The sequence below is a fragment of the Ciona intestinalis genome, chromosome 2, assembly GCF_000224145.3.
Source record: "Ciona intestinalis chromosome 2, KH, whole genome shotgun sequence".
Classification (NCBI taxonomy): domain Eukaryota; kingdom Metazoa; phylum Chordata; class Ascidiacea; order Phlebobranchia; family Cionidae; genus Ciona; species Ciona intestinalis.
In genome coordinates, this window is record NC_020167.2 from 3423755 (window position 1) to 3436525 (window position 12771).

Here is a 12771-nt window from a genome sequence, read left to right on the forward strand (position 1 = left end):
GGCCTTTTAATATGGATTATGCGTGATGGATGTCTCATTAATATTTCAAGCGGCTTAATTCCACTTGGTTATGGGAAAACCTTTGAAAATGTTTTTCATGTTTGTGATTGTTTGTGATTAAATTTGTTTTATTTCATGCATACAGCATATCATATTATGACAATATAATAAATATGATGTTAAATACATTAGAATTCATTTGAAATGTTGTTTCACTTCACCAAGGACAAAAAATCATTTAAAATTATTAATTTTGTATTCAATTGCCTAGATTTATTATAGTATGGTTATACAATGTTTCATTCACACATTTAGTAATAAAATTATTGGTATCTGTTAACATATTGATGATATTATATTGTATAGAATAGTGCATGTAATTGCAGTTGGCTGAGTTGGGCCATTGAATTCCTGCTGTTTTTAGCTAATAATATGTTGATGTAATTACAGTGCCATTTGGCAACTCGAGTGTATCTGCCTCACAACAAGACAACGGAACAAGAACAATATATTTCAACCAACCGTTAGAAGAACAAACATTTTTAAAAAATGAAATCAGGTAATTGTTGCAAAAATGCAAAGAATAAGTTTGAAAGCTCATTTTATTATTACTTCCTGCTATGCAAGGCTTGTCATCTGTGTTTGTTATTGTTTATTGTTGTTTGTAAGTTGATCAGCTTGCACTGCAGTTTTTTTGCATAGCTTTACCACAGTGAAAAATTAAAGTTTGCTTGTATTGTATGATTCCACAGCACAGGAAAATATAACTTTCTTACATTTCTGCCGTTGTTCTTGTTCGAGCAGTTCCGAAAAGTATTTAACATTTTCTTCCTCATCATCTGCATTCTGCAGGTTAGTGACATTTAAAAAGCTATTTATTTTCAATGTTATGCAATCGGAATCATAATATCAGTTTACAACTTCCCTTTGTATTCGCAACGCCTTGAATGCAAGCACCGCTGGTATTGGGACCCCCTTGTGTACCTGCCACTAAAAGTCAATTAGTTACGCTTCCCATCTCCGATTACAAAGCGCTGAATTTGTGTTTCATGCGGCTTAAAATGACTATGTTTTGTTCTGTATCATTAGGCAAACAGGTTAGGCTGTTTGTTTTGTGTCGCCAAGTGTTATTTAATTTTGAATTAGGTCTGTTTTTTTTTTTAAAGAAGGCTCTTTATAATATATAGCTTTTAAAGCTCCTTATTGAACACTTAATTGTTTAAAACGTTTACTTAAAACAATAGACTAATATTTCACTTCTGTTTTTAAACAATGGACATCGAAATTTAATTCATTTGTTTTTTTTAGCAAATTCCAGGTATTTCACCGACTGGAAAATACACAACAATTGTACCTCTTGTGTTTATTCTACTTGTTGCTGCTATAAAAGAAATAGTGGAAGATTATGTGAGTAACATCCGTGCATTAATATGGTGTACATATTTTAAACTGTTTGGTGTTTTTAAGAGCTCCATAGTTGGAAAAAAGTAATTGTAAACATTAGTTCTGCTGATAGGCTGCAATTTCACACAACATAGGGAAATTTAAATCAACGGATTAAATATTTTATGAGACTTTCCATATCTAGTTAGATCCAAGCATAAGACCTCACAACTCATTCTTATGCGTTTAAAACACTGAAAGATAAAGATTGTCTATTTTGACTTTTTCTTAAATTAACATGGTAACATATTTAATACCACTATGAGCATATGATGCTTAAAATGTCCTTTCTCAATACATGATCTTGTGGTTAAGTGCTCTAGATTGGAAAGCACAGCTTTCTATTCAAGTAGGATTGTGGTTTTATTAGGCATTACGTAATTACTTCAACCAATCCTTCAAGTTGCTTTGCTATCTAATCTCATGTCATTAGTCTGGACTTTTCAATATACTAACTCTAGGAGTGCAAGTTTCTGTTGTTAAATGTTGGAGTTGAAGTGTATATTTCTATACCATTCTTCCTTTTTATTATCTACCTAAAACAAAACCTTGTTTGTAATTTCAAAGCAGAACAAACCATGCTTAAACTATAGTATTAAAATACAATATATTCACTCTACCTTAAAATTTCCAAATTTCCATTGTCAAGGCCCAATAGACTGGAAAACAGTTGGTTAAATACAGATACATTCAACTTTTATATTTCCATATAAAAATAACTCCACCATTCTAAGCATGGTGTAAAATGTGAATACATCATTCCATTGTTTCAGAAACGTCACCGTGCAGATGACGCAGTTAACAATCGAAAAGTGGAAGTTTTTCGAGATGGAACTTTTGTTGAGTTAGCTTGGACCCAGGTGTGTAACACAGCAGCCCTTTCACGTTTGCTTATCAATAATGCATGGGGCGGGTTTCTAGTGTTAATTCAAGCATCGATACTCATGAAAATTATAACACTACTTTTTATGTTGTTATCCTATGCCTGTACGAAGCATTATAAAAATCAATAGCTGTAAAGGAACGGGAGCAGAACTATATGAAATGACGATTGTGGACAATTTTCTTTATTTTAACGTACATGAAATATATCTAGCAGATGTTTTTAAGATAAATAGGTTCAACAGGGTAATTAGCATAAAATATTAATGAATTCCTGTTTTTTGTGGTGTTTCCATACATGTGCCACTGAAATATGCTCCATTTACTTGACAACCTTTAGAATTCCAATTCAAAGTTGACAACAAAATGATGGCTTACCACAGCCACATAGTTTGTGGTTTCATTTTGCTCCTGAATAGAAATCACACAATGCAGCTTAGTGCGACAGTACTCTCCTTCCTATATAAACAGTTAACCATGCCGTAAAACTCAGGTTGTGGTTGGAGATATTGTAAAAGTTGTCAGTGGGAAGTTTTTTCCGGCCGACCTTATCCTACTCTCTTCAAGTGAACCACAAGCAATGTGTTACATTGAAACTGCTAACTTGGACGGCGAAACCAACTTAAAAATACGCCAGGTATAACAAAAGTGTGCCTATGGAAATATAAATGAGGAAAACCAAAAAATAATTAAATAAAAACTGCTTTTTTTAATTTGAGAGTGCTGGAATTTTAAAAATGCCCAATTTTCTGCTCTTACACAGATTGTCTCTTCCATGTACCCAACGCTTAGTGTTTTCGTATAAATTTGCATTAATATATCATAATTTAATATATTTTAGGACTAATTTTGTTTCAAATGTGTCTGTATTAGTTTAATGTATTTTTTTTTACTTTAAATACCAGGGTATACCGGCTACAAGTGAAATACAAAGCAGTGAAGATTTGTTGCAACTGCATGGCATGATAGAATGTGAGAGTCCGAACAGACATCTCTACAGCTTCAATGGTTCTATTAAACTCAATGAAGACAGGTTTGTTGGTTAGAAATTTTTAAAATTAAAAACTTTTGGAAGTAACATGACTTAAAGAAAGTTTGTATGCCACTTTTTTTTAAAAAAAAATCTGAAAATAAAATTCAAACGTATTGGCAACTCTCTGGTGGTTTTAGATTCTTTGCATATAAGAGTTTTTAGTTGGAAATTAAAAAAATTTAAAAACTGCTGGGAGTAACATTAGTTGAATCTGCATGTAGGCTTGTTGTTTTCTTGAAATAACATTTAACTGTACTGGATCATTAATGCTTATCTAAATATATTACCTCTTTCCAACTTGTATAGGTTGCTTCCTCTTGGTCCTGATCAGATCTTACTGCGTGGTGCCATGCTTCGAAACACAAAGTGGATATTTGGTGTTGTTGTGTACACAGGTCATGAATCTAAGCTCATGAAAAATGCCAATCGTGCACCTCTGAAAATGTCAAATGTCGACAGAACAACAAATATGCAGGTATAGGAAGTCTGCCTATTTTGAGCTGCCTAATAATACCTATTGCTTTAACAAACTGGTGCATGGCGTTAACCATGTAAATTGTTTGCCCAAAACACAGCACTCTCTGTTTAAAGGTTGTTCAAATTCTTTATGGGATTTTGAAGAATTTTCTGCTTTTACAAGTTTAAGTGCAAGTTCAAGTAGCTGGTATATATCAGTTCCTTGTGGGATCTGTAATGTTTATTCACACCATGTTTAGTCTGTTGGCTGCAGGTTACTCATTTCTTAGCAGCACCACAATGCTAGATTACCATAGTTTCGGTGGTTCCTTAATTTAATTTTATAAAAAGGTTTAGTAACGCTTAGTTAGTTAAATTTTTTTATGCCAAATCCCAAACTTTTTTAACATTTTTCTTAACAAATATATATACTAACATTACATTGAAACTAAATGCTTTTGCACAGAAAAAAAACAATCATTTTCTTACTACATTGAAACAATAATCGGATAATCCAATATCAGTGTGTCTTATCATTTTTCTAATCAGCGATTTTATTGATTTCCCACAGATTTGGTTTCTGATGGCTGTCCTTATCGTTATATCATTGGCCTCTGCTATTGGTAGCGAGGTGTGGAAGAAAGAGACAACTCAACGTTGGTACTTGAATGATACAGGTGAAGTGAACTTAACTTGTACAAACACAAAGGGCAGACCTCCATATTGTTTTATGTTGTTTGGTGGAATGCAGAATGCACATAATGTTCCACTGGTTTTTAGGTTTTCAGGTTTTCAGCTATTTTCAATTAGTGTTTGGCCCCCGGACACATATGCTTCCATGGCAGCCTTTAACCTTTAACCAGTATCCTCTGAATAAATAATGATTTTGCAATAAATATGTCTTGTGTGTTTGTAATATAGGTACTGGGCCGAAGGGATTTTTCATGGAGTTACTCACCTTCATAATTCTCTACAATAACCTTGTTCCCATCTCCCTACTTGTAACACTTGAAGTGGTCAAGTTCATACAAGCAATCTTTATAAACTCTGTGAGTTGCTGTGCCTATTATTTTAAGATTTACATTTAGATGCCTTTACATCTTTATAATTCATATTTTAAATAGTTTGCATTAGAATGCTGTTTTATAGTTTAACGACTGCCATATTTGACTTCTTTTTGTTTCGTAGTTATTTTAAAATACATGTTTTTTTTGCTGTTGATGAGAAATAAACAAAGTGTTATTTTGTTTTCTGGTTTGTGCAGCTTAATATGTAGCTCCTGTTAATAAATAACTCATGTGCATTGTATTTGTGGATTAAACTTTACAAACTGCTGCATTGTCATTACGCTTACGCACTTGGCAAATAAAACACTGTATTGTTTGCAGTGATTTTTAAACTGTTCATTTTTTTGGCGAAAATTTATAATGTAAAAGTAAAAATTGTGGGATTTTTATTTAAATTATTTTTTTTTTAAATAAAACAAAAAACAATTTCAACATTTTTTTTGAAAAAATATGGTGATTTTTCTTTTGACTGATACACCTAGAACCTATAATAAGTATGTCTTAATATTCAGTGTTGCAGTCTTGTGTTTTCTTCAAACCAGGATCTTGACATGTACTTCGAGCCGACTGACACACCAGCCATGGCTCGTACTTCAAACTTGAATGAAGAGCTCGGGCAAGTCAAGTACATTTTCTCGGACAAAACTGGGACACTTACCGAGAACATAATGGAGTTCAAAAAGTGCTCAGTAGCTGGAATTAAGTACGGGTAAGTGGTGTTTGGTGTTGTGTTGTTACAAGTATCAGACAACCTAAAAAACATATTGACGTACAGAATTCAGTAGCATACAAGTAAACCCTTTTCTTAGTATAATGTATTCTTTAGGCCCACAACTGCTTTTACCAACAACAAAAAAAACTGTTTCAGTTCTCAATATTTAAATAACATTTTCCCAGTCAATAAGGCCTCAATCTATAACTATATTTAAAAAAAAACAAAACCTTAATTATTCACAAAGTAACATACATAGTAACTCAAAAGCTGGCACAAGGTATATAAAGAGGACACCCGTGTTTTACGACTGTCTTTTTCTGGCCATTCAAGGATAAAGTAAGTTACAGGTTACATTCATTCATATTCCTTAAATACATATTTACTTTAAAGGGAGGGGATTTCGGAACGACCAGGCTGCTATTTCTATGATGAAAGCTTTGTTGAAAATCTTCAAACCAAGGTACGTTGTGCTTATTCCACCATACCCTGTCAATATTGTCGGTTATTTTACTTAACAATAAGTTTCTATTCATTGTTGTCAGTAGATGTGTGGAGGAAGTTTCAATTTACATTCATCATATGTGGGTTCTAACTTCCTTTTTCCTCATTGGGGAATCGAACAAATATTTATTCCCTTTGTGGATTGATTCATATATATATATGCATAACATGTTCAAGGATTCTACAACCTTAAGTTTTAGGTTAAACTTAAAATAAAAATACTGATAAAAAATATAGGCCTACTGAATAAGTGGATTTTATAAAAGTATGTACAAGTAAAGTAAATGACTACTTTACTTGTATATTGATGACTAGCTGAAATATATCAATCCTCTATGGGATGTGTAATGTTTTCCACACTAGTCTGGTTGAGGTTGACCCAATGTATTATATGTCCCCATAGTTTGAAAACCACTGCTATAGTTTGATTTCTATAAAAAAAAACAGAAAAAACTGAGTCTTGTGTTTTACTACATGTTTTATATGCTTTAAGTTTAGTAGTTTTTTCTAAAAACTCCAAAAACAAAAAAAACATTTTTAGTCAAACTACGTGCATGAGTTTACGACCATGATGTCAGTCTGCCACACGGTGGTGCCAGAGAAGGTGGAGAAGGTCGATCAACCCACTTCGAGTAACCGTGACGACCAAGATGGAGACGATAACTTGGAAAACATACAGTAAGTTCTCCATTTAATGTGTGTCAGGTTCTATATTGTATCAAAAGGCACATGAAATTTGGCATATTGCTCTATATGGCTTATATTTTGAGCTTATTGGCAAGAATTTTGCTGGCCAAAGTTTTGTTAAGAAAATTTCTTGCCAGGAGAGCTCAAAATACAAGCATAACATAAGTAGCAGCAACAGTCTATACTATATATTAGTTGTGTTACTGTAATGCATTTGAAAATGTCATTAAATATAGGCTACTAGCAAACTGTCAGTTGAATTTAAAATTACTTGAAAAAGTTTTATTTTCATGCTACATTTATTGGAATTGTGTATTTGCTAAACACTTTTCACATTGTGTTATTCACATTGTGTTAACAGCAACTTTATTGTTTATCATGAGTTGCCACATTCTATGGTTAACATTAACAAGACAGACGTCTAATTTTGAGAAAATGTTAAGTAGCCCTTTTTTAAAAAAAAAGTTTTTTTCTCGATTTTTCGAAAAAAAAAGAAAGTTTTTTTTCTCGATTTTTCGAAAAAAAATTTAATTATTTTTTAACTAGTTTTTAAACTTTGTCCAAAATTTTTTTGGAAGGAAATTTTAGGTAAAAAAGTAATTAATTGATCAACATCCCAGGTATCAATCGTCATCTCCAGATGAGAACGCGATAGTGAAAGCTGCTCGTAACCTTGGTTATGTTTTCTGTGTTAGAACCCCAACCCATGTTGTTGTGCGTTGTGTGAGTATTTCTTATTAATTGGAACTTTATTTGCCTTTTATCTCTCTCCAAAAAGAAGGATTGAATGTGTTATATTGGAGACTATGTGATAGTTAAGGCTCATCATAACCTAAACCAGAAAATTAAGTTCATAATTATGGTAGGTTTTGAACTGGCAGGTTTAGTTTATAAATTTGAAAAAATGATGTTCGGTTTTTGAAGGCTAAAATCGGGTAAATGGTATAGCCTGAATTTACGGCCTTAATTCTCCTGCATACCGTGTGTAGAAATGGACTTTTACAATGGGTGTCGTAAAGTATTTTATTCTACATGAGTGAGGACAAGGTCCTACAGTGAGACACACTTTGGGTACTTAAATTATGGCCAGAGTTGGCTTGTTACTCTCTCAATAAGAGTTAACTTTCTTTTCTATGTGGGTGTTAAGGACCCAGATTTGGCCCATTCACCCAACACTCAGGGATTTAGGCCAGATTTTGCCTATTCACCCAACACTCAGGGATTTAGGCCAGATTTTGCCCATTAAACACAACACCAATGAAGCTATAAGTGATTATGCGACCAGTGCAACTCCGTCCAACTTCCATCCAAAACATAGTCCCTCTACTCCAAGAGCTAACTTTAAATATTTAAACAGCAAGGTAAAGATGAGAGTTATGAGGTCCTCAATGTCCTTGAGTTCAGCAGCACAAGGAAGAGGATGTCCGTGATCGTGCGTGCTCCAGATGGCAGGATCATCCTCATGTGCAAAGGAGCAGACAACGTCATCTTTGAAAGGTTGTCTGAAAAATCACAATTCAAATGTAAGTTTTCTATGATATTTGCAGAAGTAGACATGAAATTTAAAAACTTGTTTGTGCAAAATAATAAATGCATTGAAACATCTATTAAACTAGTATTGAATATTAAGATTCAGGTTGATATTAATGTAGCTTTGGTTTTAAAGCTTTTATATTTATCAAACCATGTCTTATTATAATATTTCTAACTTTCCTTAATTTGACAAACATTAAACTTTTGCTTTGATTTAATAAATTTTATGGAAATGGGATTTAAGCTTTTCAAAAAGATGTTTAAATTTTTTTAATGTTTTTTTTAGTTGAAACTGAAAATCATCTGCGTGATTACGCACGTGATGGATTACGAACTTTGTGTTTCGCTCAAACAGAACTCAATGAAGCAGCTTACAAGGTAGGGTTGCCATAGTTGCTATTGTGCCATCAATACTGGCCATGTAAGTAGGCTTATAGGTCTAATAGTGGTTATTGTTGATCGAACAGCAGTTATTATTATATCCGAGACTGCTTTCCACGTACCTTTAATTTTTAATGCTTACGTTTAATCTTAAATTTCTTGACTAAAATCAAATCATAAAATTTATTTATAAATTATACATTTGTAATTGAGTTTTACACAGTTACTTAACTTTAGAGAGTTAGAAAATCGGTGTTGTGTTGTACAAGCAGGGGCGTATACAAGGTGGGGTCACAGGGGTCCGAACCCCCCTTTGAATAATATGTTGTAAATTTAGAACCCCTCATCTATAAAAAATGAAGTCATAATATTGTAGTTTAAAAACAATCTTACGCGTTTCTAGCATGTGCGTTATTATTTATGTCAGTCAAGGTATGTTTTTATCAACCACGTCACGCTTTATACGCGTCCATTTTGTATGCAAAAACTTCAGACCCCCCGTTTTAAATTCCTGGTTACGCCACTGTGTACAAGTAACACTAAATACATTGCTCACAAAAATAATTGAGTTTAAGTAATGGTGGACCAAAGATGTTTCACCAAATACTGGCATCATCAGTCTTTTATTAATATAAAATAAGACGAATGCTTTGTTTTTGTTGCCAGAAATGGAACGACACAGTTTATTATGAAGCCAGCACTGCCGTTGTGGATCGTGACAAAAAACTGTCTGATGCATATGAGGCAATTGAGAAGGTGGGTAAGGCCATTTACATTATCATCATATTGGTATTTATGAGTAAAACTGTAAGGTTTTTTTATATTGTATTTGTTCTCCACAGAGTGTAAATTCTATGTAAAAAACAGCTCGAATAAAATCTATAAAATTTTCATTTATAAGCTAAAAAATATTCTTTTTTAATTTTTTATTGAATTTTTGTTTTCAAGAAAACTTCATATTTTTTAGAATCTATTTCTTCTTGGAACTTCTGCTATTGAGGATAAGTTACAGCAAGGAGTCCCAGAAACAATCGCTACTTTATCTGCTGCTGATATTAAGATATGGGTGCTTACGGGTGATAAGCAAGAGACTGCCATCAACATTGCATATTCCTCTCAACTTGTCAACAACGATATGTCTCTCGTTATATTAAACGACTCAACACTTGAGGTATTGACTCGATTAATAATATTTTCTGTTCGTTTTTATTAATATGCAGTCATTTTGATACATTTTTTCCTGGTGTAATCTGAGGTAGAAACTCAAAAACTCAAGTATAACATATGTCTGTTCTTTTTTATTTATTAGAATCTCTTTTATAAAACTTTTTTAATAATAATATGTGTTTCTTTGTTTTTAATTATATGCACTAATTTTGATACAACTTTTTATGTTTTTTTGGTAAAATTTTGTTAACGTTTGATTTTATTTTTTTTGTTAATGTTTGAACTTATTGTGTTCAAAGTTCAATATGTCTTAAATTTGATATTATGTTTGGCTGGTATAAGCTAGTGAAGATTAATATCTAACAGGCATAAACATTGAAATAATCAAGCTCACCAAGTAAACATTGTTGCATATAATATGTCTACAGTCCACACAGTTATACACGTACAGTACCACACATCCATACTCATCTACTTCTAAAATTACTTCTAAAATCCAAATAATTAACTTTTATACTAATTACAATAACATTAATAAACTTTAAAATTTGTTTTTCCCTAAGTCAGATTTTTCGTGCAGGTCCACCGAATCAAACTAAAAAAACTTTTTCATCCAGAAAACAAAACAAACCATGGAAGAAGCCATATGTGATATAAGGAAGGAACTAACATGCTTGGAGGAAGCACCCGAGACCTCGAAATTTGCATTGATAGTAACAGGATCCACTCTACAGCATGCGCTTCATAAGGAACTTGAAGAGACGTTTCTTGACCTGGCTCTCTCTTGTAAAGCAGTTGTCTGCTGTCGAGTGTCACCCATACAGAAAGCAATGATTGTTGAATTGGTGAGAAATGATTGTATTTGATTTATTTAGTCAAGAATCCTCGCCTTTATTAATTACTTTAATGCTGTTGTAATAGTTTTTTTTATATTTTATGAAATTTTTGTTTGAGCTAAATATGTTGTTGCAGCATTTTTAGACCAAGATTCATTTTAAATACTTTATAACTCTTTTTTAGATCATTTGACCTTATATTTTTCAGTCATTATAGCAACCTTATAAGCTGTTAATCTCCTAAAAAATATGTTTTGTACAAACTTGATGTATACGAGAAAAGTACGGAGAAAAAAGATTATTCAAGTGTAATGTGACCCTAAAACTATAAGATCCTTTTTTTAAGAACTTGTTTTTTATTTAAGAACCTTTCTCTTTTAAGAATTTTTTTTAAATTTAGAATCATATTCTTTTTAAGACTAATAAGCCATCCTCTATAATATACTTCTATCCTTAACCATTTCAGGTAAAGAAGAATTGTAATGCGATCACACTTGCTATTGGCGATGGAGCAAACGATGTTAGTATGATACAAGCAGCTCATGTTGGTGTTGGTATCAGTGGACAAGAAGGACTTCAAGCTGCTAACTCATCCGATTACTCCATAGCACAAGTGCGAGAAGCGTAGTTAATAAATCTGTGGGGAGAATTAAAACATTTTTTATTTATTTATATTACAACTTGACTTTTTGTGATAATTCTAATGTACAACTATTTACTGCTTTGGGGTAACTTTTGTTGTTTTTAATTCTTTTTTAACCAAATACAAAATAAGACAGAAAAAAATGTTAAATTTTGAACATTTTTTATAAGTTTTTACAATTTTTTTTTGGTAAAAAAATTCTAATTTTCCAAATTTTTTTGGGGGTAATACTTTAAAATAGTTTTAACATTTTTTTAAGTTTGCTTTCCTGGGCAAACTCCTTCTAGTACACGGTGCATGGAACTACAATCGACTGACCAAATGTATTCTCTTCTCATTCTACAAGAATATATGTCTATACTTGATTGAGGTAAGGACCAGTATGTAAAAATATGTCTAATTTTAATATGTTTGTTTAACTGTGTAACAGTTACTGCTAATTGGAGGCGCTTCGTATATTTTTTGAGCAATGTGATATTTTTAATAATATATGTCTAGAAAACTTTTAAATTCCTAATATATTATTTTGTAGGCTATTTAAATTAGGCCCTGTTGTTTTTTTATGTTTTATTTAATTGTGGAATTTTCTTTTTTTTTTCTTACATATAACTCTAAAACAACAGCCTTGTATACTATGGTTTTTGTTCTGTTTTTGCAACGTTGCACACTTGATAAATTGATATTTGCGTGTGTAAGCTGACCTTAGTTTTCCACCCACAGCTGTGGTTCGCATTCTACAACGGATTCTCGGGTCAAATTCTCTTCGATCGATGGACCATATCCTTCTACAATGTGGTGAGTATTCACTGGTTTTCTTTCTGTTTTAAAACTTTTGCCTTTTGAAATATTTTTGACGCCAACAACAAATTCTTAAGAGTTTCCTCTCCTTATGTTTGTGTTGTTTGAGTTCCTAATTTAAATTTGAGGTTTTTAATCCATGTCCCAAGGGCCAAGGCTCACTGGTGCACTATATTAGTATATTACTTAAAATACATGAGAATGAGATTTTAAAGTAAAAAGCAATATTTTTTTGTTCAAATAGTTTAAAACTAGATGCACTGCATGACTTCGTTAACTTTTCAGTGCAAAAAAAGCAAAACATTTTTTTTTAACTAGTTCAAAACTTATCTTCTTTTTTTTTATATTTTTTTCCAGTGTAAAATGCCCTTGTAAAAACTAAAATAAAAATTTGCCATCTACAGTTCTTCACTGCACTTCCACCATTTACACTCGGTTTATTTGAACGCACATGCAGTAGTAAAGTGATGTTAAAACACCCCCAGCTTTACTCAATATCACAGAGTGCATCGAAATATAATGCTAAAGTGTTCTGGGCCATGTTTGCCAACGCAACTGTTCATTCACTCATGTTGTTCTACATACCAATGTATTCTATGAAAAGTGGTGAGATAATTTTTAAAAAGTAA

General features: G+C 32.3%; 1 protein-coding gene and 1 non-coding gene across 5 annotated transcripts in view; both read left to right on the forward strand.

Annotated features, from left to right (window-relative positions):
• LOC100186827 (probable phospholipid-transporting ATPase IA) overlaps positions 1-12771 on the forward strand; it is a 36380-nt gene that overhangs the window by 20614 nt on the left and 2995 nt on the right. For all 4 annotated transcript variants that reach the window (XM_009859327.3, XM_026840486.1, XM_026840487.1 and 1 more), the window contains 20 exons: positions 1309-1407; positions 2217-2303; positions 2819-2962; positions 3231-3358; positions 3665-3833; positions 4386-4491; positions 4736-4863; positions 5424-5590; positions 5987-6056; positions 6639-6775; positions 7405-7507; positions 8142-8307; positions 8604-8695; positions 9365-9454; positions 9666-9869; positions 10483-10710; positions 11168-11314; positions 11604-11714; positions 12065-12139; positions 12547-12748. In XM_009859327.3, the coding sequence (XP_009857629.1) occupies positions 1309-1407; positions 2217-2303; positions 2819-2962; positions 3231-3358; positions 3665-3833; positions 4386-4491; positions 4736-4863; positions 5424-5590; positions 5987-6056; positions 6639-6775; positions 7405-7507; positions 8142-8307; positions 8604-8695; positions 9365-9454; positions 9666-9869; positions 10483-10710; positions 11168-11314; positions 11604-11714; positions 12065-12139; positions 12547-12748 (2653 nt within the window). The remainder of the gene's footprint in view (positions 1-1308; positions 1408-2216; positions 2304-2818; positions 2963-3230; positions 3359-3664; positions 3834-4385; positions 4492-4735; positions 4864-5423; positions 5591-5986; positions 6057-6638; positions 6776-7404; positions 7508-8141; positions 8308-8603; positions 8696-9364; positions 9455-9665; positions 9870-10482; positions 10711-11167; positions 11315-11603; positions 11715-12064; positions 12140-12546; positions 12749-12771) is intronic.
• On the forward strand, positions 6868-6926 carry mir4146 (microRNA 4146). Its single transcript, NR_034542.1, has one exon. It is a non-coding gene; the product is annotated as a microRNA 4146 (primary transcript).